We start from the raw sequence: 25,894 nt of genomic DNA on the forward strand, positions 1-25,894 counted from the left end.
ATCTATTCCCACATTTTTTTTGTAAATAATGTTATGCTTGTTCTACTAATGGATTCAGTGCTAGGACAACCATATTTTCCAAAAACAACCTTAAAAAATAAAAGGAGAGATAAAGTGTAAAAACCACTTGGTTTCACCTCATGCTCGCTAAGACATTACAAGTGACCTCAAAGGGCTTTTTTGAGATAGAGTTTAAGGGGTGATCTTTATTCTTGCAAAATCTGCATTTCCAGAAGGAGGTGGAAAAATCAGTCGAGGGGTGAGAAAAAGAAGGAGGGAGAGAAATAAATCCTTCCAAGGTAGTTCTCCTGTAAGTAGAAGGCAAATCCCCACTATAAGGTAAGTCCCCATCATAGCTACACTTCTAAACTATAGAGATCACAACACAATCCAATCTTTTAAGACTCGCATAACCTCTGTTACTTATTAGTGGAGTGAGTTATCCTTCTACCCCAATTTCACCCGGGCCAATCAGACAGCCTATTGAGAATTCTTACAAGCCAAAAGACTCCTTCAGAAGGCAGATACCTCCAATGCTCTTATATGCCCAGTGAGGCTGCACATTTCATTTGAGGGTAAGCCTCATTTATTCACCAATGCCAAGTCTGCCCTCAAGTTCTCTAAACATATTACCGCCACTGCCCAGTGACTCCCCCCACAGTTTGACAAACGATTCTCTCAGCTACAACAAGTTACAATGAGGGCCTATGCTTGCCTTTTCAAGATTCTACCTAAATGGTGGGGTGACTGGAACCCAATGCGTATCCACCCATAACACTATGATCCAAGATAATTATTTGAAGGATATCTGGCAACAAGCACACAGCTCACAGATAGAAGGCACATGCATCACAACATCACACAATGCATTGTCCAGGATTGATCATTGGCTGACATCTACAGATGTCCAGACCTGTGTCACTAAAATTATACACTTGGCCTGCACGCTTTTTTATATCATGCCCCGGACCAGCTAGAGCTCATGCTCCCCAGTGCAGCTCCCTGCAATTTCTTCTGGCAACCCTCCCACCTCCCTGAGTGCTGCATGATTAATTATTTTGTTAAGAAATACAAAAAGAGATACTAGATTATTTTACACACAACAAGGGCTCTGATGATTCCCCCTCCACACTTTGGGAAGTCTTCAAAGAGGTCATTGCCAAGCACACCAGTGTTTTAAAAGCCATAAGAGGTAGAATGTCCATGTTGGAGAAAGATATTCATGCTCTGGAATTGGAATATTTTCGATCCAAAAATACCTCCACACTAGCGGACATTAGAGAAAAATTAAATTAATTCTCCAACAAAGCCACTCTGGAAACTCACCATCTCACTCACAAGATGGTCTGGCGATACAGAGAGGGCGACAGATGGGGCAGGTACCTTGCTGGATTGCTGCACGGGCCATGAGCCTCCACGTATGTGGTGGAATTGCTAGATGATCAGAAGGTCCTTCAGTCATCTCCCGGGACCTGCTTGACTCTGTGACCTCTTTTTACACTAAACTTTACACTGCCATCTCCGCCCCTTCAGTCACTGAACTTCAGAAATACCTGGATGAGGTCCAACTCATCTGGCTAGATCATGCCCATCACGACTACCTAGACTCACCCATAACCACAATAGAACTCATGCAGCTGATTTATTGTCTCCCGAGCAATAAAGCACCGGGTCTAGATGGCCTGACCACCGTGTTGTATAAGGAGTATGCATCCATCCTCAGACCTCACAAGCTAGCTTTAATTGAGGAGTCACTAGAAAAAGGTGCAATGTCCCCTTCTCTCAGTAATGAAGTCACAGTGACACTCCTCAAGCAGGATAAACCTGCACTTGAATGTCATTCTTATCGCCTATTGTCTGTGATCAATGTTGACAACAAGATGTTTGCCAAGATTCTGGCTAATCACCTTCTGCTCTTGCTGCCCAGAATGGTGAGACCGGATCAATCTGTTATCATCCCAGCCTGCTCTACATCACATAACCTGCACACCATTAGTGCGGATATGCGCCATTTGCACCTGCAGCTTTCTGCAGTGGCGGCACAACTTGAAGCCATCAAGGCATTTGACTCACTAGAGTGCCATACCTGTTTTTTTAGGGTCGAGCGCAAAGCACTCTGTCCCTGGTGTAATCTCTCTGTGTGCCTTTAACCACGCCCATGTCAAGCCAAACAGTTTGGTTGGTTCATGGGCTTGCCTTTTAAAATTAGCTTAATTTAATTAATGAAAGACATGCATACGTCATGCCTTTTCCATTGTGTAGCCCGGCTCGGGCGCACCGGCCAACTACTGAAAACATACGAGGCGCCATGTTTTCCGTATGGTTTCTGCACTATTTTCTCTCTTTATTTCGTAAGGAGCATGAGCTCACTGGGCAGTAGTAGAGCGCTTTGCATGACATCAACCCTGTTACATGGATATTTGTACTTTTGCCGGTTACATGGATAATTGCACTTTTGCCGGTTGCGTGAATAATTGCACTTTTGCTTATACGTTTCATTGCGAACGAACTTCTGTTTCCTTTTGTGTGTTTGCTCTGCACTCATGGCGGGTGTCGGCTAGATTATATGAAACTATGTTACTTTTCAGTTTATGTGGCAAGAAAAGTCCAGTTAGGAGTTTACAACGCTAATAGCTTTAACTCGAGTAAACGCAAGACCCATTGCATTGTAAATGCTTGTTTTTTTTTTTTGCTTGCACAAATAGGGCTGTGCTGCTGATTCCTTAGCCAGATCACGCTCCCCTACCCCTCACCCACAGCCTGCACATGACTCAATGGTATGCTGTCTGGCCCATTCCTGATCACCTGCAGAACTAGACAATGGTGCCCACTGTTGCCAATTTTACTCGATATAGCCATGGTGCCACTATTAGCTCAAAGCAGGCAAGATCATTCACATTGTGGCCTTGGCTTCTCTACCAGAGGGCTAGTGATCTTGATGTATGCTGACAATATCCCATTAAACATTCATGAAAAACAGACAAACCTAGCTCCTCTGACTCCAGAGATTGTTCGATGTGGCGGCCTCTCCGACATCTTGATGAACTAGTCCAAGTTTTTATTGTTTCCAGTCCAGTCGCGCTTTCAAATGGTTCTCCTCCTTTTTAAGGGATAGAACCTTTCTACTTCTTGATTGCTTCTTTTTTGCTAACAGCCTTCCTCTCAGCTGTGGCATGCCCCAAGGCTCCTCTTTCAGTCCCACATTGTTTAATATTTGTATGCCCTCTCTGGCTGAGATTGTGGAACCTGGCAGCTTGTCACTGGTTTCCTATGCTGAAGATACACAGCTAGTCTTCTCATTTCATTCTCAACCATCTTTAAGACAGGTCAGCCCAACCTGACACCCTGTCTTCAAGCAGTAGCTAGATGGATGGCCAGCTGTAAACTTAAGTTGAACAAAGAAAAACAGAAGTCATACTAGTGGGTAATTATGGCCCACTCAGATCCCCTTCTCTGCTCCCTGATGGGTTGGAAGACCTGCCTCCACCAAGAGACAACATAAAGTCTTTGGGTTTTTGGCTGGACTCCCACCTTACTATGGACTATCAATCTAGAAAGTTGGCAGCCACCTGGTTTAGACTATTAAGACTTTTTAGAAAAGTCTTTAAGATACTTCATTTTCAAGCCAAAAGACTAATCACTAAGGCTCTCCAATTTCACACCTAGACTACGGAAATATCCTCTAAGTTCACCTTGATATGTATTAAAAAGACTTCAGGTGGTGCAGAACGCTGCAGCATGCCTACTTATGAAGGTTCCCAGATACCTGTCTGCTAAACCTGCTTTAGTTTCCCTTAACTGGCTGCCTGTGGAACAACGGACCAACTTCAAGGCCCTCTGCACTTTGCAGAGAGCTTTGCATAGTGAGGGTCCGGCTTTCCTTAAATCTAAGATACTTGACGGCCTCCCTTATTAACCTTTCACGGATTAAGAAAACAATATGGAGAAGTCGATCTTTAGCATTTAGCGCCTCAAATCTCTTCTCTTGGAGCTCCGCTGGGATAGTCAAGAAATTTCCTTTCATAAGAATTTGAAGACCCTTCTGTTCACAGCATAAGTTGCCTCCTTGTCGTTCTGCTTCTGCTCTAGCGTTGGGATACCTTTGGGATGCCAGGCACTTTACAAACTCCTAAACTAAACTAACCTAAACTCAGGCCTTCCCTTTGGAATACCCATTCAAATGGGTGCCTGAACTGTTCCGATACCTGAGTCACAATCTAGAAAAACATCGAAAGGCTAACTTTGGCTGAGTTATGTCTTGGCTTGAGACAAAATTCCAATCTGGTCTTGCCTGACGCTCTCTGTTGCCAGGCGGATAGTGATAGCCAAAATGATCATCCTCCTAAATTTCTATACCTCTCAAACAATCTGGCCATTCCTCTAATTGCTGACTTCATGCACAATCTATGCTGAAATCTTATCACACTGATCTGGGTGGGAAAACAGCCTTGTATTGCTTGGGAGATCCTCACGCTCCCACTCTACAAGGGCGGTCTGGGTGCCATGGACATGCATCTATACAATCTATGTGTCCAGGCCTAATACTTACATTTCTGGCTCCATATTATGCATTTTCAAACGCAAGTGGCCATCAAGGCAAACCAGGAAGTGCCATGCTCTCTATTCACAGCCCTTTACTCACCTTGTAGGATATCCATAACAGAAATCAACATGTTGGAAGCATGAGAAGGGCTTGGGATGGACTGAGGAAATGTGTAAAACTTAAATACCTGTATTCTCCCTTCATCACTCTCAACCATAACCCACTGCTGCCCTCTCTGCCAGACACAGGTGCCCATACGCATGCCCATGGTGAGAATCTCATGATGTTTTCTAACCTCTACCTGAGGGATCAGTTCATGTCACCCTTTGAGACCTTGGATGCTTCAAACCCTACGTTGCTAGATAAGCTTCTATACTGGCAACTCCGAGCTGCCTGTCGTCCACTACATAACACAATCCCATGCACTACCAGCTCTCGATCACTTACTCATGTCGCCCTCACCGCACAGATTAGTCTCCTGCTTGTACACCATAATGCAGACTTTCACCTCAGTAGCCACCCCGAACATGCCCACTGCCTGGCAATCAGACAGTGACCCACCGACACACAGTGGTCCTACTGTTGTAGCCAGCTGATAACTCTCTCACCCAACTACAGGCTGAGACTGATACATTTTAACTTCTTACATTGGTTATAAAGTGCTCCATAAAGCTTTTTAAAATGGGGCTCACAAAGGGAGCAGGTTGTCTGTGATGCGCTGCACCGCAGGTCACCTTTTTGCCTTTTGGGTCGGGGTGTCAGAGAGTGGTGGAGTTTTAGAAGGGTGTCTTTTCAAACATACAAGACATCACTAGCCAATGCCTACTTCGTATGCCCCTGGTGGCCCTTCTGGGATATGTCAAAGATACCCTGACCAGTGATCATCGACTGTTTACCATGCTCCTCCTTTCAGCTATGCTTAGAGTAGCTATGCACTGATGCCGGCGCTGCAGCCCTTTAATATCCACCTAGTTGCAAGATACACATATTGTCAGGAGCAATTGGCAAGTTTCTGGGAACTGATGCCTGAGTGGTCACAACCCAAAGATATTTGTAAACCTTTCCTCACTTACATGTGCCATAGGACCACCACATTACCTTCATCACAAGAAACCAGCACCAGGGACCGCCTCTCCCACCTTGGCTCTCCCATCTCACCACCCCCACATGTACTGAGTGATCTCAGTCAGTCGCCCCAGTCAACATTATAGATCACTCAGTTCATGTATTATTCTGCTTCTCTCCAATTTTGAGGTTGAGGCATATGGTTTAATGTGAACGAGCATGTGTTATAGACAAAAAGTAACTGGAGCTACATGTGGACTGAGTAGCTTCTCTCAATGGTGCTGAATCCCGCATTATTGTATTACTGTACTCAGTGGCGGCCCGTCCTTTAGGGTGGAGGGGCCACGCCCCCTCACCTTTTGCCACTCATGAAGAGTGTCTGTCAGGCTGAACAAAGGTTAGCCTGACAGACACTCTCCATGTTCAGCTCAGGCAGCCAGGAGCAGACATGCGCGATTTGCGCACACTCCTGGCTGCCTGAGCGGAACTTTGCTGGGCTGAGGAGGTCACAGCTCCTATGGGCGTGATCTTCTCGGCTCAGCAAAGGTGCCTCGAGGCCCTCCCGTGGGTGACGAGGAAAGCGTCACCAATTGACACTCTCCCTGGGCGCTTCAGGTTTAAGCCCTGAAGTGCCCAGGGCAAGTGACAATCAGTGACACTTCGTCACAGAGTGGGGTAGGGTCAGCAGTCTCACTGACCCCATCCCACTCTGTGACGAAGCTGGAACTGCTGCCCAGGTCAGCCAATGAGGGAAGGCAGCAGTCCCAACCCTCCTGGGACCTGGAGGCTGAAGGTAAGTGTGTGTGTGTGTGTGTGATGTTTTAAATTGAATGTTTGGTGCCCGTGTGCATGTTTGAGTGTTAATGAGTGTTGTTAATGGATGTGCATGCGTGCGTGTGTGTGTGTGTGAAAGAATGTGTGTGTGCGATCTTTTACAATGAATGTTTGGTGCGTGCGTGCATGTTTGAATGGTATAAGTGTTGTTAATGGATGTTTGTGCGTGCATGTCTGTGTGTGAAAGAATGAGTGTTTGTGTGTGTATCCCGCCTGCTCCCCTCCCTCCTAAAGCTGCCTGCCACCACTGACTATACTTCCCTCCCTATTCCCTTTCTCTTCCTCCCATCCTCTCCCCCATCTCCAATCCCCCTGATTCCCTTTGTACCACTACCATTCCAGTTGTTTTTCCTCAAATGCCAATTCAAAAATATTTTAAAAATATGTAAAAAACAAAAGCATAGGCTAATGGCTCATAATTACATGAAGTGGCAGAATGGTGTCATTTCTGTAATTCCACACAAACATGCATAACACAAAATGTCGTTAATTACGCAAATTACTCCAACGTAATTAAAAATTTGCCCAGGCCTATGCAGGATTCAGTAGTTTTAAAACCCAAAATTCTTTTTTGTCCTTCTTGCTCTTTTTTCTGTCTTCATCTGCAATCAAGCCCACACTAAGCTATAGTTGCTGATTCTTGTTTGCCACTGTAACTGTATTTCCCATGCTTTGTTACTCTGCTTGAGGAACCTACCCCTTCTATTTGGCTATTGAATTATCTAGTCCTGACACTTCTCTTATGCCTACTGATCTGCACCTATTCCAGGTTATGTCCTCCTCCCACACTCACCTTTTTGCATTCTACATGCTATTCTTTGAAATATACTTACTACTCTGTCACCTAAAATGCCCTCATACTGTTTTCTGTGATTTGAAATGCACTTGTAATTGTTGTACTGTAAAAATGTGAACATAGTTCCTGGCACTTGAGTGAGTCATAAAAGTATCAATAAAAAATAAAAACATAAATCAATATAATTTAACACATACCTGTTGCCGTCCAGTTCGCAAACAAACTTAATTAATGGAGTCCAGTTATGTGTTCCTGGTTCATTCTTCAAGGTTTTCTCATAGTAGCAGAGATTAGCTGCACTGAAGTCTGCTACGATTATCTCTCTGAATGCCTCACAAGCTGATAAATGCTGATAAATGGTTGGTCCACTACCTATGTCAAGTAGAAGATTTCCATTCACTCCTCCTTAGAGAAAAAGTAATATGATGTATTAGCAGTTTACCTCAAGTAAATAATTTGTGAAACTGGAATATACCATCTGCACAAATTTAGATTTTTATCTTTCAAATGTGCTAGTTTATACAATTTGCATAAAAACAGATGATTTGGTTATTTATCAACATTGTGCACTCAAAACTAGCAAAGAGTAGAGAGCATTAGTGATACTCAAAGAACTCCAGGCAAATAACAAAGAAGGTATCGACCTGCTGACTCAATTAAAGTTAATATATCATGCATTCAAAAAGCAGAAGAAATAACAAGCACTCTCATAAACCATCTATTGTTCAAGGGAGTTCCTTCATGCAATGATAGGACAAAGGTGGGAGTTGTAGTGTATTCAGAAGAATAAATTGCTAAGGCAAATGCATGACAGTTAGACAGTCACTGTATGCCCATCAGTATATTTGGGCAGGTGAGGTTCTGTAGTGGAGTTGTATTCTTTAAACCCTTGGGTGTTACAGATGGCCGGGGGTCATACAACACCATGGTTGGCCTGTGCTTAGGCTGGACCCCGGCTGTTCTAGCACCCACCCAAGGGGGAAGTGCTGGCACTTCCCCATGGGATGCCTTCCACACCTCCCTACCAGGGATGGCAGCGGAACCGCTTCCACTGCCACCCTGAATCCCCCCCCCAAGTGAATTGATGATGTCAGAGTGCACCCCGTGCGCTGGCATCATCAGAGGAGGCCAGCGGTGCTAGAAGCCATTTGCTTCCAGTGCCCCGAGGAGAAGCAGATACATTTTGTTCTCCTCATAGAGGTGTTGTGTTTTAAAGAGGCACCAGTAGGAAAGGAAATAGTTTTTCCTTTCCCTCTGTGTCTCTTTGAAATGGTTTCCTGCTGCACGATTGCACATGGGCTCGCGATCATGCTGCAGGAATACCACTGGGCCACCAGGGATTTCTGTTTGTGTGTATGTGTGTGTTTTGATGTATGGAGAGTGGAACCTTGGGCAATGGTCGCTTCCCTTTAAGGAGCACATGTTTTGGCTATTTCTGCCCCCCTTGGAAGTATAGCGGCCATTTTTAAAGACAGGGCAGAAAACACTAGGCCACCAGGGATTATTACATTTTGGTGACTTCTGGGGAGAAACATCTTGGGCAAGGGTCGCTCCCTTTAGGGGGCATCTATTTTGGTAGTTTATGCCTCCCTTGGGGGTAGATCATCCTTGTTTTTAGGCTGATCTCCCCCAAGGGGGGAGAAACCGCTAGACACCAGAGATTTAAAATGTTGGCAATTTTGGGGAGCGGCCCCTTTGGGCAAGGGTCACTCTCTGTAGGGGGTGCAAAATTCGGCCATTTCTGCCTCCCTTGGGCCAGACCAGCCTCTTTAGTTTAGGTCCATCAGCCCCCAATTGGTCAGAAACCTCTAGGCACTAGGGATTTCAAATGTTGGCAGCTTTGGGGAGCGGCCCCTTGGACAAGGGTTGTCCCCTTTAAGCAGCACTTATTTTGGCCATTCCTGACCCCCTTTGGGGCAGATCAGCAGAAACCACTAGAAACCAGGGGTCTTTTATTCACTATGTTGTTGCTGTTGTTGTGGGGAGTGGACCCTTGGGCAAGGGTCATTCCCCTTTAAGGGATGGCCACATTTTTAGGTCTATCTTCCTCCTAACTTGTTGTGTGTGGACTGGCACATTTTTTGCATTTATGATCGTAACGTTCATTTCTTCTTTTTATTATAGTACAAGGCTGTTGATTCCTTTGCTATGAAAGGTGTAACAATAGACTGTAAAACATTTGGCGCCTTGACACTGCTTTACAGCTCACAATCTGTGAGTCATTGGTTCAGTTTTCTGGTCTTTCAGCAAGGGCACACAGGAGAGTGAACAGCAGCAGGGGCACGGGGGGAAGACACGGAGAGAGAGCACAGAGAGAGAGGTGTAGAGAAAAAGGAGGAGGAAGACAGTCTAGCAGGAAAGCAGGAGAGCAGAGCTCTCCCACTAGACACCAGGGATGAGGTGCAGGCAGAAGCCTGTGGGTGGAGGAGGGCCTCAAATTCCTGACAGGGGACAGGGGTTCAGAGGAGCGAGGGATGAGGGCTCTACTTACCAGGTGGAGCCACAGGAGGCAGATCAGTTCACTGACCAGGTCAGTGTTATTGCTCCAAATCAGTACAAAGATTTAAACCTCTGATATGCATTGTGTTCAATCCCCAGAATCTGTGGGAATCTGTGGCCATTGATAATATCAACCCTCAGAAATATGTTCTAGTTCTAATTGACCTATTTTTAAGATGGCCTGTATTTAAAATTGTTGGTCAAGCTGATACCGACTCAGTTGTAGAATTTTTGGATCAAATATTTGTATCAGAAGTCATTCTTGCTACTATATTAAGTGACAATGATATACAATGTTTGTCTAAGATGGCCAAATATTACTTTGAAAGGGTAGGTGTACACCATAAAAGCACTGCATTATACAATTCTAGTGGGAATGGTATGGTTGAAAGATACAATCATGTAATTAAATGGGCAATTAAATTGGCTATTGCAAGTAACAAAGATTGGGCTATTCAACTAAGGAAAACAGTTTGGTCATACAGAAGTACAGTTAATGAAACCATCTCCTTTTGTAATGATGAGAGGGAGAAACCCTTGAACTAAGTACAATTCTTCCACTCTGGAGTTGAACAGTGGTCAGTGGAAAATGCATGGAACAACATTAATTGTGACCAAGAAAAGAGACAAATGCATTATGATTTCAAAAGAGGTACCAAATGTGATAAAGTGAAGGTAGGTGATTGTGTTAGAGTCAAAAAAACAGGTTGTGTGGTGAAAGGAGCAATTAGATTTCACAAAGCAGAAGAAGTGCCAGAGGTTTTGAAGAATTGTGTCACACTGAGCAGTCGTAAAGTGTGGAATCTCAAAAGAATTGCGCTAGGACCTTCTGAGATTTGGAAAAAAAACATTTGGCATGAATGGCAAGTTACCAAACAAAACCCATTAGAAGACATTCCTGATGATATAAATGCAAGATACTACACCTAAAGATAGTATTTCAAACTCTGTTGTTGAGTCTCCTAGTTTATTGTCTGGGAAAGATGGTGAGGTGGTAGTTGGTGGTTCATCTGATTCATTGGAACCTAGGGATGATGCTGAGAAGATATCTGATCTTGTGAATAATGATCCAAACGCAGATGGTATAGTATCAAGTGGAAATAAGAGAAAAAGGAAACCACCCAAGTGGTTAAAAGTGGTTGAGAGAAATCACATTTTATTAATAAATTAGGGACATAGAAGTTAGCATATGGGGATTAATTAACCTACAATTAAAGGCCTAACTGAGAAAATAACATGAGTTGGAAAATGTGCACATTTAAAATATGGTGAACCATGTGGCCAAAATTTGTATTAAAAACTATGTTTAACATGAGAGTTTTGCATTCATATTAAATGAGTTAACATTAAATAATGTTTTATTAAATGAGAATTAATAATCAAAGTATTAAAAAGAATATACATTTAACAAACATATTGAATTAATTAATTTTCTTAACGCAAGGTATGCGTGTGCAGAAAAAAAAAATACATTTAAAAATTGCTCTAACATGTTATAAATAATGTTTGCAATAAACAATTTGCTTTGCATATATGAATTGTAAGGTGCGCAATAGGTTTGTTAATGTATTAATATAATGGCTTCTTAAATTGAATAGGTCTAAAGAGATTTGTTTTGCATCAGTAATGGAAAATCACTTGTTTATTTTGCCCCTTCTGACCTAAATTCATTTCTCTAAACTGCTAATGTGATGTTGAATGTCTTATTGTATTGAAGGCAAGAAATATGTTTTAAAATAACAATGTAACACTAATTGTTCTAGCTGTCAAACAGGAGAGGACATGTGTAGTTCTCATGTGAAAAGTAGTGGTTTAGTTTATTGTGTGCCATGAGAAAGGTTCTCAAGTAACAAATAACTAGAAAATGTGATATTTTGTTAGAAACATGTGAAGTTATATGGATGACAATGCACTTTGGCTGAGAAGATTCAGAAAAGTATCAGAGTTGGTGGTCCCATCTGCAATAATTGGATGCTGAAACTGATGCCCAGAGTGTGCCCACCTTAAGGACCAATCAAGAGCATTATTTTAATTAGTGAGAAACTTTGAGTCTTCCTTCAGATTCCTTCCTGCCTCAAAACTGTTCACTTTTGTACTGTCTGTTGCCATCCTCCAACTCTCCATGTCCTTAGATTAGTTTTTTTCTCATCATAGTCTTAAATGCCCTATTTTTTTTAAGTGGTTCAGTACTAATAAGGCCAACTAATTCTGAACTGCTGATTCTTCCTGTGTGCAGCTTGTGTTCTGCACTGTCCTGATGCTGCTGTCAACTGACGCTGGTAAAAGTTAACCGTCTTGCCTGACAAACTACTCCTGTCTGCTGTCCAATGAGAAGAGAGATATAAATTATATAATTGTGGGTATATTGTTTTCCTTTTTAGTTAGTGACTTACACCGGTGTATTTTTCAGTTGCTGTTAGACCTGGCATCTTTGGTGTAGTCTCCCCTGTCTTTTTGCCTCTGCTTCCTGTGTTGTAACTGTGTGCTGGACTTGGTTTTTGATGTTTTTCGGTACTCTGGGCACTTTACCACTGCTGACCAATGCTAAAGTGCAAGTGCTCTCTGCGTAAAGTGTATGTCTAATTGGCTTTTTCGTGACTGACATATTTGATTTACTAGTAAGTCCCTAGTAAAGTGCACTAGAGATGCCTATGGCCTGTAAATCAAATGCTACTAGTGAGCCAGCAGCAGTTATTGTGCCACCCACATGAGTATCCCTGAAAACATGGCTCAGACCTGCCACTGCAGTGTCTATGTGTGCAGTTTTAAACTTAAACTGCCAATTCGACTTGGCAAGTGTACCCACGTTCCAGACCTAAGCCTTCCCTTTTTATACATATAAGGAACCCCTAAGGTAGGCCCTAGATAGCCCCATGGGCAGGGTGCAGTGTATGATAACGTGGGACATGTACTTATTTGTTTTAGAGGTCCTGACAGTGAAATACTGCCAAATTCGTTTTTCACTGTTGCAAGGACTATCCCTCTCATAAGTTAACATGGGGACAGCCTTTAAATATCTTTTGTTAGAAATGGGTTCTTCAGTTGGCAGTCAGGTTACCCCCTGTCCAAGTAAGGACCCTCACTCTAGTCAGTTCAAGAGAAAATCACCCTCTGCTAACCCCCCACTCACCCCCTTTGCAGCTTGGCACGAGCAGGCAGGCTGAACTTCAGAGTGCCAGGTGTAAAGTATTTGTACCAACACACACACAGTACCTTAATGAAAACACTACAAAATGACACAACACAGGTTTAGAAAGATAGAAAATATTGATCTAAACAAAACAAGACCAGAACTACAAAAATCCAAAATACACAAGTCAAGTTATTACCTCAAATGTAAAAAGAGTCTTCATGTTCTTTTAAACACAATGCAAACACTATTTGTGTGAAAATGTACCTGGGTCGTGTCAAAAATAACCCCCCACAGGCAAGTGTGCGTCGAAAGAAGCCTGTAATGCATCAATATCACTCATAAGCGAGACCGTGCGTTGTTTCTCCTTCGGTTGAGTCGGCGTGTGTCGTTTCTTCTCTCCGCAGGAGAGCGATGCACACAGGGAGCTGGGTTGTAGCCTGCATATCCTGATGAGCCATCTGTGCTACGAAGGAGGGGAGGAGTGGTCACTCACACCTGAAAGGGCTGTGCCTGCCCTAACACAATGCAGTCTCCACCCCCCGGATGTGTGTCTGGGACCAGGCATGGGCAAGGCAGGATCTTGTGAACAACAGAGACTTTCCTTTGAAGTTTGCCTACTTCAAAGGCAGATAGGGGTATAAGTAGTGGACCCAAAACCCCTAACTATTGGATTACTTCTGGATCAAGAGGAACCTCTACCGAGGAGTACTGCCCCTTTGCCTGTGAGTGTGCTTTGCTGGGTTGGCCTGCAATTGCTGCTTCTGCCTTTGAGGGGACAAAGACTGGACTTTGCTTTGTTTTCCTGCTTGTGAAGTGCAGGGTTTGGACTGAGCTTGCCCCCTGTTCTGAAGTCTCAGGGCCATCAAAGACTTCCTCTGCCAGCACCTGAGACTTGTACTCTGCCACGTGGTGCTCAATTCAGTCCCTGGGCCTTTGAGAGGAAAACCTGATGGAACCAAGACTGGAATCCACACACAGGAGAAAAATTGAGACAGCCTCTGCTTCACAGCTAAAAACTCAATGCATGACATGTATTGTGGCTGGAAAATCGATGCAACATCCACTTGCCGCTGCTAAAATCAATGCATTATCCACGCAGTGTGGCTCTTCACCACTGTGCACCTGGATTTCTCATGCATCATCGCTAGGTGTCAAAATCATCATGAACCTGCTCGTATCCGAGGTTGCTCATCCGGAAATTGAATGATCATCTTGTGCAGAATAGGAAAACGATGCATTGCCTACCTGCCCAGAGAAGAAATGACACACTGCCTCACTTGCAAGTAAGGAATCGACACATCGCTGACTTTTCCTAAACAAGCTTGTCTGTACGGCTTTATTTTTTATGCAAACCAGGTACTTTGTGTAAAAGCAAGACATCCATTGTTTTCTGTGAAGTAAGACTCTTTTTAATTTAGAAATTCATAACTTTGCTTGTGTATGTTGAATTTTTGTCATTTGGTCTTGTTTCATTAGATAACTATTGGCTATGTTTCTAAACTGATGTGTCCATTTTGTTTTCACTGTATTACTGTGTTTTGGTACAAATACTTTACACATTGCCTCTGAGATAAACTTGACTGCTTGTGCCAAGCTACCAAGGGGGTGAGCAGGGGTTGCCCTAGATGTGTATCTCCTTTACCCTGACTAGAGTGAGGGTCCCTGCTTTGACAGAGTACAAACTGACTGCCAACCAGAGACCCCATTTCTAACAATTGTCTTAGTTTGATCTTTTTTTCCAAATTGTTTTTGTCTTTCTTTTGTCTTTCTTTTATTTATCTTTTGCCCATATGGGTTAGCCAGCTTCCACATACAAGCCCAAAATTGTGTTAGTGATAGGAATAGCCCAGCTCTGAAATCTGAAATTGAATGTTGCAACTGTATTTTGATGATTTACTGATGTCACCATCATCTGCATTGAGTTCTAATAATAATGTGCAATAGTGTTGTTGCTTATCTATGTTATTCTTTTGGAGTGTTCAAATGTATTGGTGTTTAGTAGGTTAAAACTCTTCAAATGTTTTGGTCAGCCTATGGTTTTTATGTAGGTTTATAACTTAGCTTTGCACACCATTTATGTGACATTGATTTTGGGATTATAATAAAGCTTTGAAACTTTTTTTGGTTTGGAATCTGATAGAATGTTAAATTATCAGTGGTGTCTAGGATTATTTACAGTATAATGTCCATAATTTGTGATTGAATGATTCTGAGTACTACACTCTTCGCCAAGTCCAAAGATCCCATGTAAGGGGCCCCAATGGCAAACCACACACATACACAAAAACTTGCCTACAACTTACCTGGGATGGGCGCCCCCCTGCTGTAATGTCCTGTGGTGTGGTTGGTAGGGTTGGGGCGGGCATCTATGTGCCCATTCCAGTGTGTTTACCCATGGAAATGGGCCTACCTGCACTCTAACAACTAGTCTGACCAGGTGTTTAATAATGGCGCTAAACAGGCTTAGAGACATTATTTAGGCCTGTCTTCCAGTTGCGCATTGTTTCTGTGTTGGGAGTTAAATATGGCGCTGGGGGGCTAGTGCCATTTTTAGGAAGGGAACGCCTACCTTGCATCTCATTGATGCAAGGTGGGTTGGCGCTTCCTAGAAATAGCGCTAACACAATCATTTTGACGGTAGAAGGGACTGGTATCAAAACGTAAAAATTGAGTTAGGTTTGCACCACTTTAGCATCAAAATGAATGGTGCTAAGGTGACACTGACCTTCCATAAATATGGCGCAGCTGGTCACAAAGGTGTAAAATGTGGTTGTGGTTTAGTGGGGTGTTAACACTGCTCAAGCAACAGTCACATCCTACCAGGGTGACCACAGAAGTCTGTAAATTATCTTAACCCTTTGGAAGCTTGGCTCTGAATTAAATCAGACCAAAATTAATAGAAATCCAGTATGCACAAGTTAAGATATCACTTTTTAAAGGTATAAATGAGTCTTAATCCACAAGAATAAGTGGGTGTATCCTTTTAACACACAGTACCTGGTATGTGTCAAACATAACGCCGCAGAGGAGGAGATGCATTTGGAAAATAAAGCGATGCATCATTTTTTCTGGTGGGGCAAAGGCGATGTGCCATTTGTCTCCACGCAGCATGATGATGCGACGATTTCCGGGAGTGCAGCCTTCATTCTTCACTGCAATGTGGGGATATTTTGACACCCAGGGATGATGCATGGAAAATCCAAAATTCGCTGGTAAGATGGGCAGGTGTTGCTTCGATCTGGTAGGCGATGCTGTGATTTTTCAGCTATGATGCAGGCGTTGTGTCGATTTGTGCAGTTGTTGATGACCCTGAGACTTCAGAACAGGAGGCAAGCTCAGTCCAAGTTCTTGGAGAGCAGTTATGGGGGAAGTTAGAGTCCTTCCATCAGAGTCAGAGGCCAGCAGGCAGCAGGCAGCAGGGCAACACGCATGAGAGTAGTCCTTCCAGCAAAGCAGTTCAGATGAGTCCTTTGAGCAGCAAGGCAGTCACTCTGACAGAGTCCAGTTATAGGTCCAGAAGTTTCTGATTGATGGGGTCACAAACCCAGTAGATATAAACAAATGTGCTTTCGGAGTGGAAGAAACTTAAAACAGTGGTTTTGAAGTGCACAAGTTCCCCTTTCAAGCCAGCCTTGTCTGCCAGGAGATCTCTGGTTAGTGATCAGTCCTTTGTGTGAGGTCAGGCCACTAGCCTTTGAAGTGTAAGTGAGAACCCCCCACGCTCTTTGTGCCTAGGAAGACCCATCAGTATGCAGATGAATGCAGATGCAGCTGAGTGTCCTGTGTTTAAGGCTGTCTGTGTAGTATTCACAAGGGAAGCTGTAAACCAGCACAGACAAGATGTGGATTGGAGGCAGGCTGTAAGGCACAAAGAGCACTAAGGGAAAATAAATTCCTACTTTCTAAAAGTGGCATTTCTAAAATAGTAATGTAAAATACAACTTCACCAGCAAGTAGTTGTTGAAAATGGGGCCTTTGGTTGGCAGTCAGGTTACACCCTGTCCAAGCAGGGACCCTCATTCTAGTCAGGGTAAAGGAGAATCAGCCTTAGTTAACTCCCGCTCACTCCGTTGTTTTCTTGGCACGAGCAGGCAAGCTTAACTTCGGAAGCAATTTATAAAGTATTTATACCAACACACAGAGTAACTCAGTGAAAACACTACAAAATGGCACAACACAGGTTTAGAACAATAGGTAACATGTATCTAAACTAAACAAGACCAAAAAGATAAAAATCTGACATACACAAGTTAAGTTATGAATTTAAAAGGAAAAAGAGTCGTAAATCACTCGAAAACTGTGAGAACGCTGTTGGCGCTCAAAAGTACCTGGGTAGCATTAAAATAACGCCACACTGGCAAGCGTGCATCGAAAAAGGCCAGTATTGAGTTGATTTCCACCCTCAATCAAGAATGTGCGTTGTTCCTCCATCGGTCGGGTCAGCGTGCGTCACTTCTTCTCTCCCGCAAGAGAGCGATGCGTCAATCTGGACGGGCACCTCTGTCCGGCTTGCTTTGCGTTGATTTTCCATGGCCAGCGATCTTGCATTCAAATCCGGTTGCGCGGTGTCAAGAAACCGCGCTGCATGGGGGCTTGTGTCATTAACAGCAGCCGCTGTGGGTGTTGAACGTCGTTCTTCCAGCCATGTTATGTCGATCTCCCAGCTGCGATGCAGGTGGAACGTAAATTTTTTAGCCGCAAGGCTGACGAAGCGTTGTTTATCAGCCACGGGGCGGGTGGTGAGTCGGAAGTTTCCCCACCCAGCGGTCTTTGCTTGGATTTCTATCCTTTTCCACCAGCTGCACCTTTCAAGGGCCCAGAGACAGGCTAGGGCACCACTTTTCAGGCAGAACTCCAAGTGCTGGCAGAGAGAAGTCTTTGTTATCCCTGAGACTTCAACAATAGGAGGCAAGCTCAGTCCAAGCCCTTGGAGATTCTTCTCAAGCAAGAATGCACAAAGTCCACTTGTTGTCCCCTTTCACAGGCAGAAGCAGCAACTGCAGGATAGCTAATCAAAGCACAGTCATAGACAGGGGCAGCACTTCTTCCCAGCTCTTCAGCTCTTCTCCTTGGCAGAGGTTCCTCTTGATTTTAGAAGTGATCTAATTTTCATGGGTTTTGGGTGCCCTTCTTATACCCCTTTCTGCCTTTGAAGTAGGCCTACTTCAAAGAGAAGTCTCTGTGTGTGCCAGGCCATGCCCCAGACACACACTAGGGGGTTGGAGACTGCACTTTGTGAGGGAAGGCACAGCCCTTTCAGGTGTAAGTGATCAGACCTCCCCTCAGCCTACATGGCTCATCAGGATATGCAGGCTACACTTCAGCTCCCTTTGTGTCACTGACTAGAGGAGAGGTGCAAACAGCCCAATTGTCAAACTGACCCAGACAGGGAATCCACAAACAAGCAGAGTCACAAAATGGTTTAAGCAAGAGAATGGCTACTTTCTAAAACTGGCATTTTCAAACTAACAATCTAAAAAACAACTTCACTAAAAGAAGTGTGTTTAAATTGTGAGTTCAGAGACACCACACTCCACAGGTCTTTCTGCTCTCAAGGGGATTCTGCGCTTTAATCATATTTAAAGGCAGCCCCCGTGTTAACCTGTGAAAGGGATAGGCCTTGCAACAGTGAAAAATAAATTTGTTAACATGCACTGCACCCTGCCCATCGGGCTACCTAGGGCCTACCTTAGGGGTGCGTTACATGTATAAAAAGGGAAGGTTTAGGCCTAGCAAGTGGGTACACTTGCCAAGTCGAATTGGCAGTTTAACACGGCTTACAGGGCTACTAATGTTAGTGGCACAACTAGTGCTTCAGGCCCACTAGTAGCATTTTATTTGCAGGCCCTAGGCACTTCTAGTGCACTGTACTAGGGACTTACTAGTAGATCAAATATGCCAATCATGGATAAGCCAATTACACTTACATTTTACATAGGAGCACTTGCACTTTAGCACTAGATAGCAGTGGTAAAGTGCCCAGAGTAGCAAAAACAGCAATAACAGAGTCCAGCATACATAAACAACCTGGGAAACAGAGGTAAAATGTTAGGGGAGACCATGTCAAGGATGCCAAGTCTAACAGTAGGATTTCTCATTACCATTCCAACCATACTAAACATGACACGGCTACTCCTCTCCGATCAGAAATTTCTACTTAAAAGTATATAAGGGAATGTCCAGTGCTGGCCTATGAGAGGAGCCGGTTTCACATTAGTAAAAAATTACTTTGGAAGTTTTTCACTATCAGGACATGTACAACTATAAGTTACATACATAGCAACCTGACCTTTACTTAGTACCCTGACCTTTGGATTATCTAGGGCAAGCATTAGGGATGATTTAGATGTAATGAAAGGGGAATTTAAGGCTTGGCAAGTACTTTTAAACACTAAGTCGAAGTTGCAGTGAAACAGCACACACAGGCCTTGCAATGGCAGACATGAGACATGGTTAAGGGGCTAACTATGTGGGTGGCACAATCAGCGCTGCAGGCCAACTAGTAGCAGTTAATTTACAGGCCCTGGGCATATCTAGTGCACTTTACTGGGGACTTATAGGTAAGTTAAATATGCCAATTGGGTATGAGCCAATGTTACCATGTTTAAGGGAGAGAGCACAAGCACTTTAGCTCTGGTTTGCCATGGTAAAGTGTGTAGAGTCCTAAAACCACCAAAAACGTAATCAGATAAATGGAGGGAATCAGGCAAAAAGTTTGAGGAAGACCACCCTAAGGCTGTCAGGTCTTACAGCTTCCAATCAAATGTTAGCAACCATATGTTACCCATGGGAGATGTAGTCCTCACAGTAGTAAAAAATAAATGTTGTTTGTTTTGCTATTGGTACTTCTAAATTATAAAAGTACATGCCCAACCTTTAAATTACAATGCAGCCTGACCTATGGTCTACATAGGGCCTACCATAGGAGTGACTTATATGTAACAAAATGGGAGATTAAAATAAAAGGGGAGATAAGACATAGCAAGAGTTTTTTTTTTTTTTTGCACAGTCGAATTGGCAATTTAAAACTGCACACAGGTGCGATAGTAGGCCTAGAATGTATTTTAAAGGGTTACTTAAGGCGGTGGCACAGTAAGTGCTGCAGGCCCACTAGAAGCAATTAATTTACAGGGACTGGGTATATGCTATTCCACTTATAAGTAAATTAAATGTGCCTATGAGGTATGAGATGTAAGCCAATTTGACCATGTTTTGAGGAGTAAGCACGAGTACTTTAGCACTGGTTAACAGTGGTAAAGTGCACAGAGCACTAGAGCCAACAAAAACACATTCTGGAAAAATTGGAGTGGCTAAGTCAAACAGTTTAGGGGTGACCTCGCAGAAAAGACCAAGTCCAACAGTTATTCTTTAATTGAGGTTCTTGAAACATTTCACACAAAATCCATTTAAACATGTGCGGTCATATCATGAAGTTCTGTGCTCTCAGGGGCGTAGCCAGTGTATCATGGACCCTAGTGCAAAGAAGGGTCCCAGTGCAAACTAGCCCCACTGACCACTGTTTCAATCCTGAAGTGGAACGATTCCGTTCAGTGGTCCCCTCGGGCTTCTGTGGCTGCTGCAACAAAACTACTCCCCTGCCTTGCCTCGGCGAAAGAGCTGGAAGCCTGTTGTATTACGTTTAAAGTGTCTAAACATCATGTAACTAGAAATTCTCAGAGTTAATGAAGAACTTTAAACAGCCCAAGTCAGAAACAGAGAGAGGCAATCTCTGCTTGCTGTTTTCAGCTCGGCTGTCTGCATTTCATGTATAAACTCAGTGTACCTCCTCACGAGAGGCCAAAGTACTTTGTCTTTCCCTAACTTCTAACGAGGACAGCGAAAATGTGCCGTTTTTAAGTCTGGGTTTATGTCAGTGCTTAATTTGAGCCGGTGGTTTCCGTGCAGGGCACTGGCACGTATTTGTGAGGGTTCTGAGGGAAGCATTTACTGAGAGCAAAAGACACATGTGGAAAAGACAAGGGGAAGGAAAAACGAAAAATCGAAAAGCGTCACAAAGGGGAAAAGCATGAAGCTGAAAGAGTGAGCTAAAGGGGCTGGGAATGGCTGTGAATGGATTAAAGAGGCCCGAAATGGCTTCAGTATTACCTTGCCTCAGTAGTCTGTGCTCGCACATTTAATTACAGCAGCTGCATGATTCAGAGTCGAACTTTTATATACAAAATAATCACTGGTTTACATTTGTAAATTGGTAACAGCATCATACCTGAGGAGAATATACGGTGCAGCTTTAGTAAAAGTTTTTTCACATAGTCTTCTCTCAGAGGTGCCGCGGGATCATAAGTGTAGAAGGCTTTCAAATAGTCCTGTGGGTCGAACTCATCGGGACAGTTTTTCGTGCTGCTGGCGGATGGCTCCATCCTGCTATTTTCCGATGCGTAGTGAACTCTGAGACCCTGGGTGCTGCCTCACTACTTTAGTAATATATGCTACTCACGTAGCAGACCAACAGGTTGTGCAGGTATAGAAAGTTCAACAACAGCCCGTTAGCATGAAGGTATTCAACACATGTCAGTCTTATAAACAACTAACAGGTTAATGTGTATTTATAATGAGAAAAAATGCTTTAAAAACCTGCATAGAAGCCAATCATGGAAGGGTTGATGGGTCATTCTTAAAGCAGAGGAATTGTTTTTTAAATGATCTTTACTATTTTTGCACGTCAGAGAGAAATGGCTTCTACGTAGACATTCTTCCAAGTACTCTAGCAATACAATGCTGCTTTTCAGTTTGAGAGTGGTGACTTAGGGCCAGATGTAGCAAAGGTTTAGCGACTCGCAAACGGCGAAAATCGCTGTTTGCGAGTCGCTAAAGCCACTTTGCTATGTAGAAATGCATTTTGCGAGTCGGAAACGACTCGCAAAATGCATTTCTGACTCGCAAATAGGAAGGGGTGTTCCCTTCCTATTTGCGACTCGCAATGCGATGTAATTCTGGACTCGCAGTTACCATCCACTTGAAGTGGATGGTAACCCAGTCGCAAACTGGAAGGGGTCCCCATGGGACCCCTTCCCCTTTGTGTCTGGCATTAAAAATAATTTTTCAGAGCAGCCAGTGGTCCAATGGACCACTACCTGCCCTAAAAAATACCGAAACTAAAGGTTTCGGTTTTTTTTTTCAAAGTGCTGCTCGTTTTCCTTTAAGGAAAACGGGTTGCACTTTAAAAAAAAAAAAACTGCTTTATTTAAAAGCAGTCACGGACATGGTGGTCTGCTGTTCCCAGCAGGCCACCATCCCCGTGAGTGACCTGAACCGCTATGGGGTCGCAAATTGCGACCCACCTCATTAATATTAATGAGGTGGGTCTTTGCGACCCCATAGCGACTCGCAGAAGGTGTCTGAGACACCTTTCTGCATTCCAAATTGCGAGTTGCAATTTGCGAGTCGCTGGGACTCGCAAATTGCAACTTGCAATTTGGAACAATGCTACATCTGGCCCTAAGACTTGCCCGGTATAAAGAAACAGAAGTTGTGACTTCTGACCATCAAAAAGTAAACATTTTTGGGGTGCTCATCAAATCGTGCACAGAAAAATGTGTATTACAGTACATTCAAAGTCATGCATTGTATAACGAAACACAGTTACGTTTTTCAACCCACTTTAATACATTATTTGATTTAAAATAGAGTAAGTACAAAAAGGAATGTGTGCATAAACGACTGCTCCAATGTTTGTTGCTCACTTTTTCCAGCACAGTGGTTAGCACCAGTGGTATCGCCACAGAGATCACAATCATTAATATAGTCAATAGTCCCAATTCACATCGAGTTTGCTGTGACTTACTCTTAAAGTACCCCTAACTTACTCTTGAATTCCAGGAAAAAAGTGGTTGCAAACAGGTTCTGCCCATTTAGTATGCAAGGACTTTTAGCTTTGGATCCCCAGGTGTTTTGCCATCTGTTGTGGGTAAATGTCACTAGCTGAGCCGCACAACCGGTAATTATATGGCAATTGGACTGTGAGTGTTTACCACCAGTGTCCGCCTTTTAAGGGAAAGCCACTGCAATGCAGTTAGAGTATGGGCTGCTGGACTGATTACACATGAAAATGTGTGTCCACACACATTTGCGCATTGATGCAGACTGCACAGGAGAGACTGCAGTTGTGCCCAGCCTGGTAGCGCCACAGAGGTGACCTACTTGTGAGAGTTTTAAACTTAAAATTCAACTTGTACAAATACCCTTTTGACAGGCCTAAAACGTCCGATTAAATATCCATAAATTACCTATATATAAGCCCTGTTGCTCATAAAGATAGGGTGCAGATATTTAAGAGTAGGACATGTAGAAATCAATGTTGGACATGTCCTTACAGTGAAATATCCCCCCAAAAAAACTTTTCACTGTAGCAAAGCTGGCTGCTGCCATAGGGAATCATTGGGTTACATTGTTACATTTATTAATTGCTACATTTGGATTGGTAGCAACTTGAAAAACTAATTTGAATTGCAATTTATAATCCTCTTTAATGGTAAGGTCGTATTTTAAATAGTTATTTAGGATGTTACTTTTATAAATTTGGCATTTTCCTGCCTACATTTCTTGGGGGCTTACTTGAAGTTTCCAGCTACCTAAGCTGGTGATGTCTCTCCCACAGACAGTACAGAGTGCACAAAAGGGATTGGTGTTGAGGAGAGTGGATCTTCCTGACATGGCTGGGTGAGGTACTGGGTTTTTCAGAACCGGTACTGATCCGGTAACCCAGTGGTGCCAGGGTACACCCAAAGACCTCGGGTACTTTCCTGATTCAGACCACAGAAACTCAGAGTCTTCTAGGTGAAGTCAAAGATCGAATTTATTGGCTGCAACCAAGTAACATGTGTCCTAGAAGTACAACAGCACGGTGTGTATGTTCTCAGGAGACTGTGTTTCAATGCAAAGTCAGGTTTCCTTATATACAGTTTTTTAAGCTTCAGGCAAACATTCTTGACATTTTGGTTGGTCATTCACATGTTTTCACTACAAAGGAAAAACAGTGTCATGATGAAACCTCATATTTCATGTCATCCAACCCATAATAAATTACCCGGCAAGGCCTAGTATTTTACATCAGATAAGTGTGGACCCCCAATAAAAACGGGCACCTCCCCCTCGTAAAGTAAGAAGAAGAAAAGAGCAGGTGCAGGTGCGAGCAAGATTAGGCAGGGTGTGTGAGCGATAATAAGGGTTTTATGGCATGGTGTGCCTTGATGCTATCTGATTCGGCCACTGGGAGAGGGACTGACCAAACAGGTTTGGCCTGAGGCAATGGTTCCAGCTTGCCTAGCTCAGAGAAAAGTCAATCAAGGTGTACGTGTCCTTGGAATCAAATCTGACTGTATTATAAGCCTATGTGAGGGCAACTTTTAAAAATGGCTGCCGTGTATAAAATGGGAGCCACGAGTGCAGGACGAAAATGGCGATTTCGAGGTGAAAACGCTGCTGGAATTGAGCGAAAATGCTCATGCTTAGTGTACTAGTCATTATCGGTCTTTTGATACTAAAATCGTACTGCTGTGGCAAAGTAAATTACATGGATCCAGAATTTTTTAGAACCACATGGGGAGGAGTTGAGTAACACCAGAAGTAGAGTTCAAAAGCACTTTCTCCAGCACACACAAAAAACCAAGACACCATCCTTCAGTGTCACTAGCCAGGATGGAGCTACCCAGGGAAGAACTGACCAGAACCAGTTTTATTGTTAGACAAAGGCCCACGGGCTGGAATGAACATAAAAGTTGCATTTTCAGAACAAGAAGAGCAAGACCCTGACTTAGCAGTTGCACCAACACAATGGACAGCTGGAAGCACGAGACACTTGAGAGAGCATAACTTGTCTGTGCCATTATTCTTTTTTAGAATGTAAAATAAAGGAGTAAAAATCTTTCTATGTAACGTGTAAATGGCTACCATATAAAATGTTGCACTGAAAGGCATACTAGCACAGCGCACGCATGAATATAATGTTTCATGTAAAGCACATTTATTCATCATTGTTCAAGAATGTTTACGAAATAGTATTTTAGAAATTTTATTTTCATAATCATTTTATATTCATTATGAGAAATATGTGAAAATTATTTAAAGCAAATGTGCATATATGTTTATGTTAGCTTGGCCTGAGTGAAGGCCTACCTTTCTGTATTCCAGTTGAGGAAAGACCTGGTCTGGCAGTTCATGCTGGATGAGATTAATTCATGAATTCCATCCATCACATTTTGTATGCTTTAGTGTCACTGCAGGAGGGCTGCAATACCCGCGTGTGCTGGTAAGCAGCCTTGTCGGGGGGACAGGGAGCCCACTGGGCAGCACTGGAGTGGGCTTCAAGTTGTCCCTAATGGAAAAAAGGAAAATAAAGCCCATATTTATACTTTTTTGTGCCACATTTTCACCTCTTTCTGACGCAAAAGCGGCGCAAACTTGCAAAATACAATTGTATTTTGTAAGTTTGCACTGTTTTTGCATCAAAAAGTGACACAAATGCAGCAATACAAAAGTATAAATATGGGCCTAAGTGCGTTGGTGTGTCCCAGGTGTTACCATGCAAATAGAAACAAAGAAGAGTGAACTGCACAAGCTACACTCAGTAGAAACACAGCAAGAAACCTGCCTTTTGATTACTCACTGCTGCTGACTTGGAGCACCCTATAATGCTTTGCCAGAGGCTCCTTTACACATTTATTGCCTTTCGTAATGCCCCTAGCAGAATAGGGTATCACCAACCACATTTTTAAGTGCTGTGGGACTGCAGGGAGTGCAGAAGCTCCCACCAAAGTATGAGTGGTTGCCTTACATGACAAGAACCACATTATGCATAACCTCAGGCTGTTTAGCCTTTATATTCAAGCAGCATGACCTGGAACTCTTGCTCTATAGCTTGAGAATGTGGGGATGTCTCGAGATCCTATGGCTGTAGTTTATGTGGCCTCAATGTGCACAAGAAAGACTCAGAGCCATATTATGTTGACTTTAAATGCTACAGAAAACTACATGACCTACCTTAACAAAACATAAGACTTGCAGAGAA

At 43.3% G+C, this 25,894-nt stretch overlaps 1 protein-coding gene across 2 annotated transcripts in view; it reads right to left on the reverse strand.

Moving 5' to 3' along the window:
* LOC138250358 (nicotinamide N-methyltransferase-like) overlaps positions 1-21,302 on the reverse strand; it is a 33,427-nt gene extending 12,125 nt beyond the window's left edge. Inside the window, exons 1-2 of one of the 2 annotated variants that reach the window (XM_069205142.1) lie at positions 21,095-21,302; positions 7,436-7,640 (exon numbers count right to left, since the gene is read on the reverse strand). In XM_069205142.1, coding sequence (XP_069061243.1) covers positions 7,436-7,640; positions 21,095-21,248 — 359 coding nt within the window. In that variant the 5' untranslated portion in view covers positions 21,249-21,302. Of the gene's footprint in view, positions 1-7,435; positions 7,644-21,094 lie in introns of both variants that reach the window. The other variant, XM_069205141.1, reaches the window with a different exon arrangement.
* Positions 21,303-25,894: the final 4,592 nt, after the last annotated feature.

This window comes from Pleurodeles waltl, chromosome 8 (assembly GCF_031143425.1).
Source record: "Pleurodeles waltl isolate 20211129_DDA chromosome 8, aPleWal1.hap1.20221129, whole genome shotgun sequence".
NCBI classification, from domain to species: Eukaryota; Metazoa; Chordata; class Amphibia; order Caudata; family Salamandridae; genus Pleurodeles; species Pleurodeles waltl.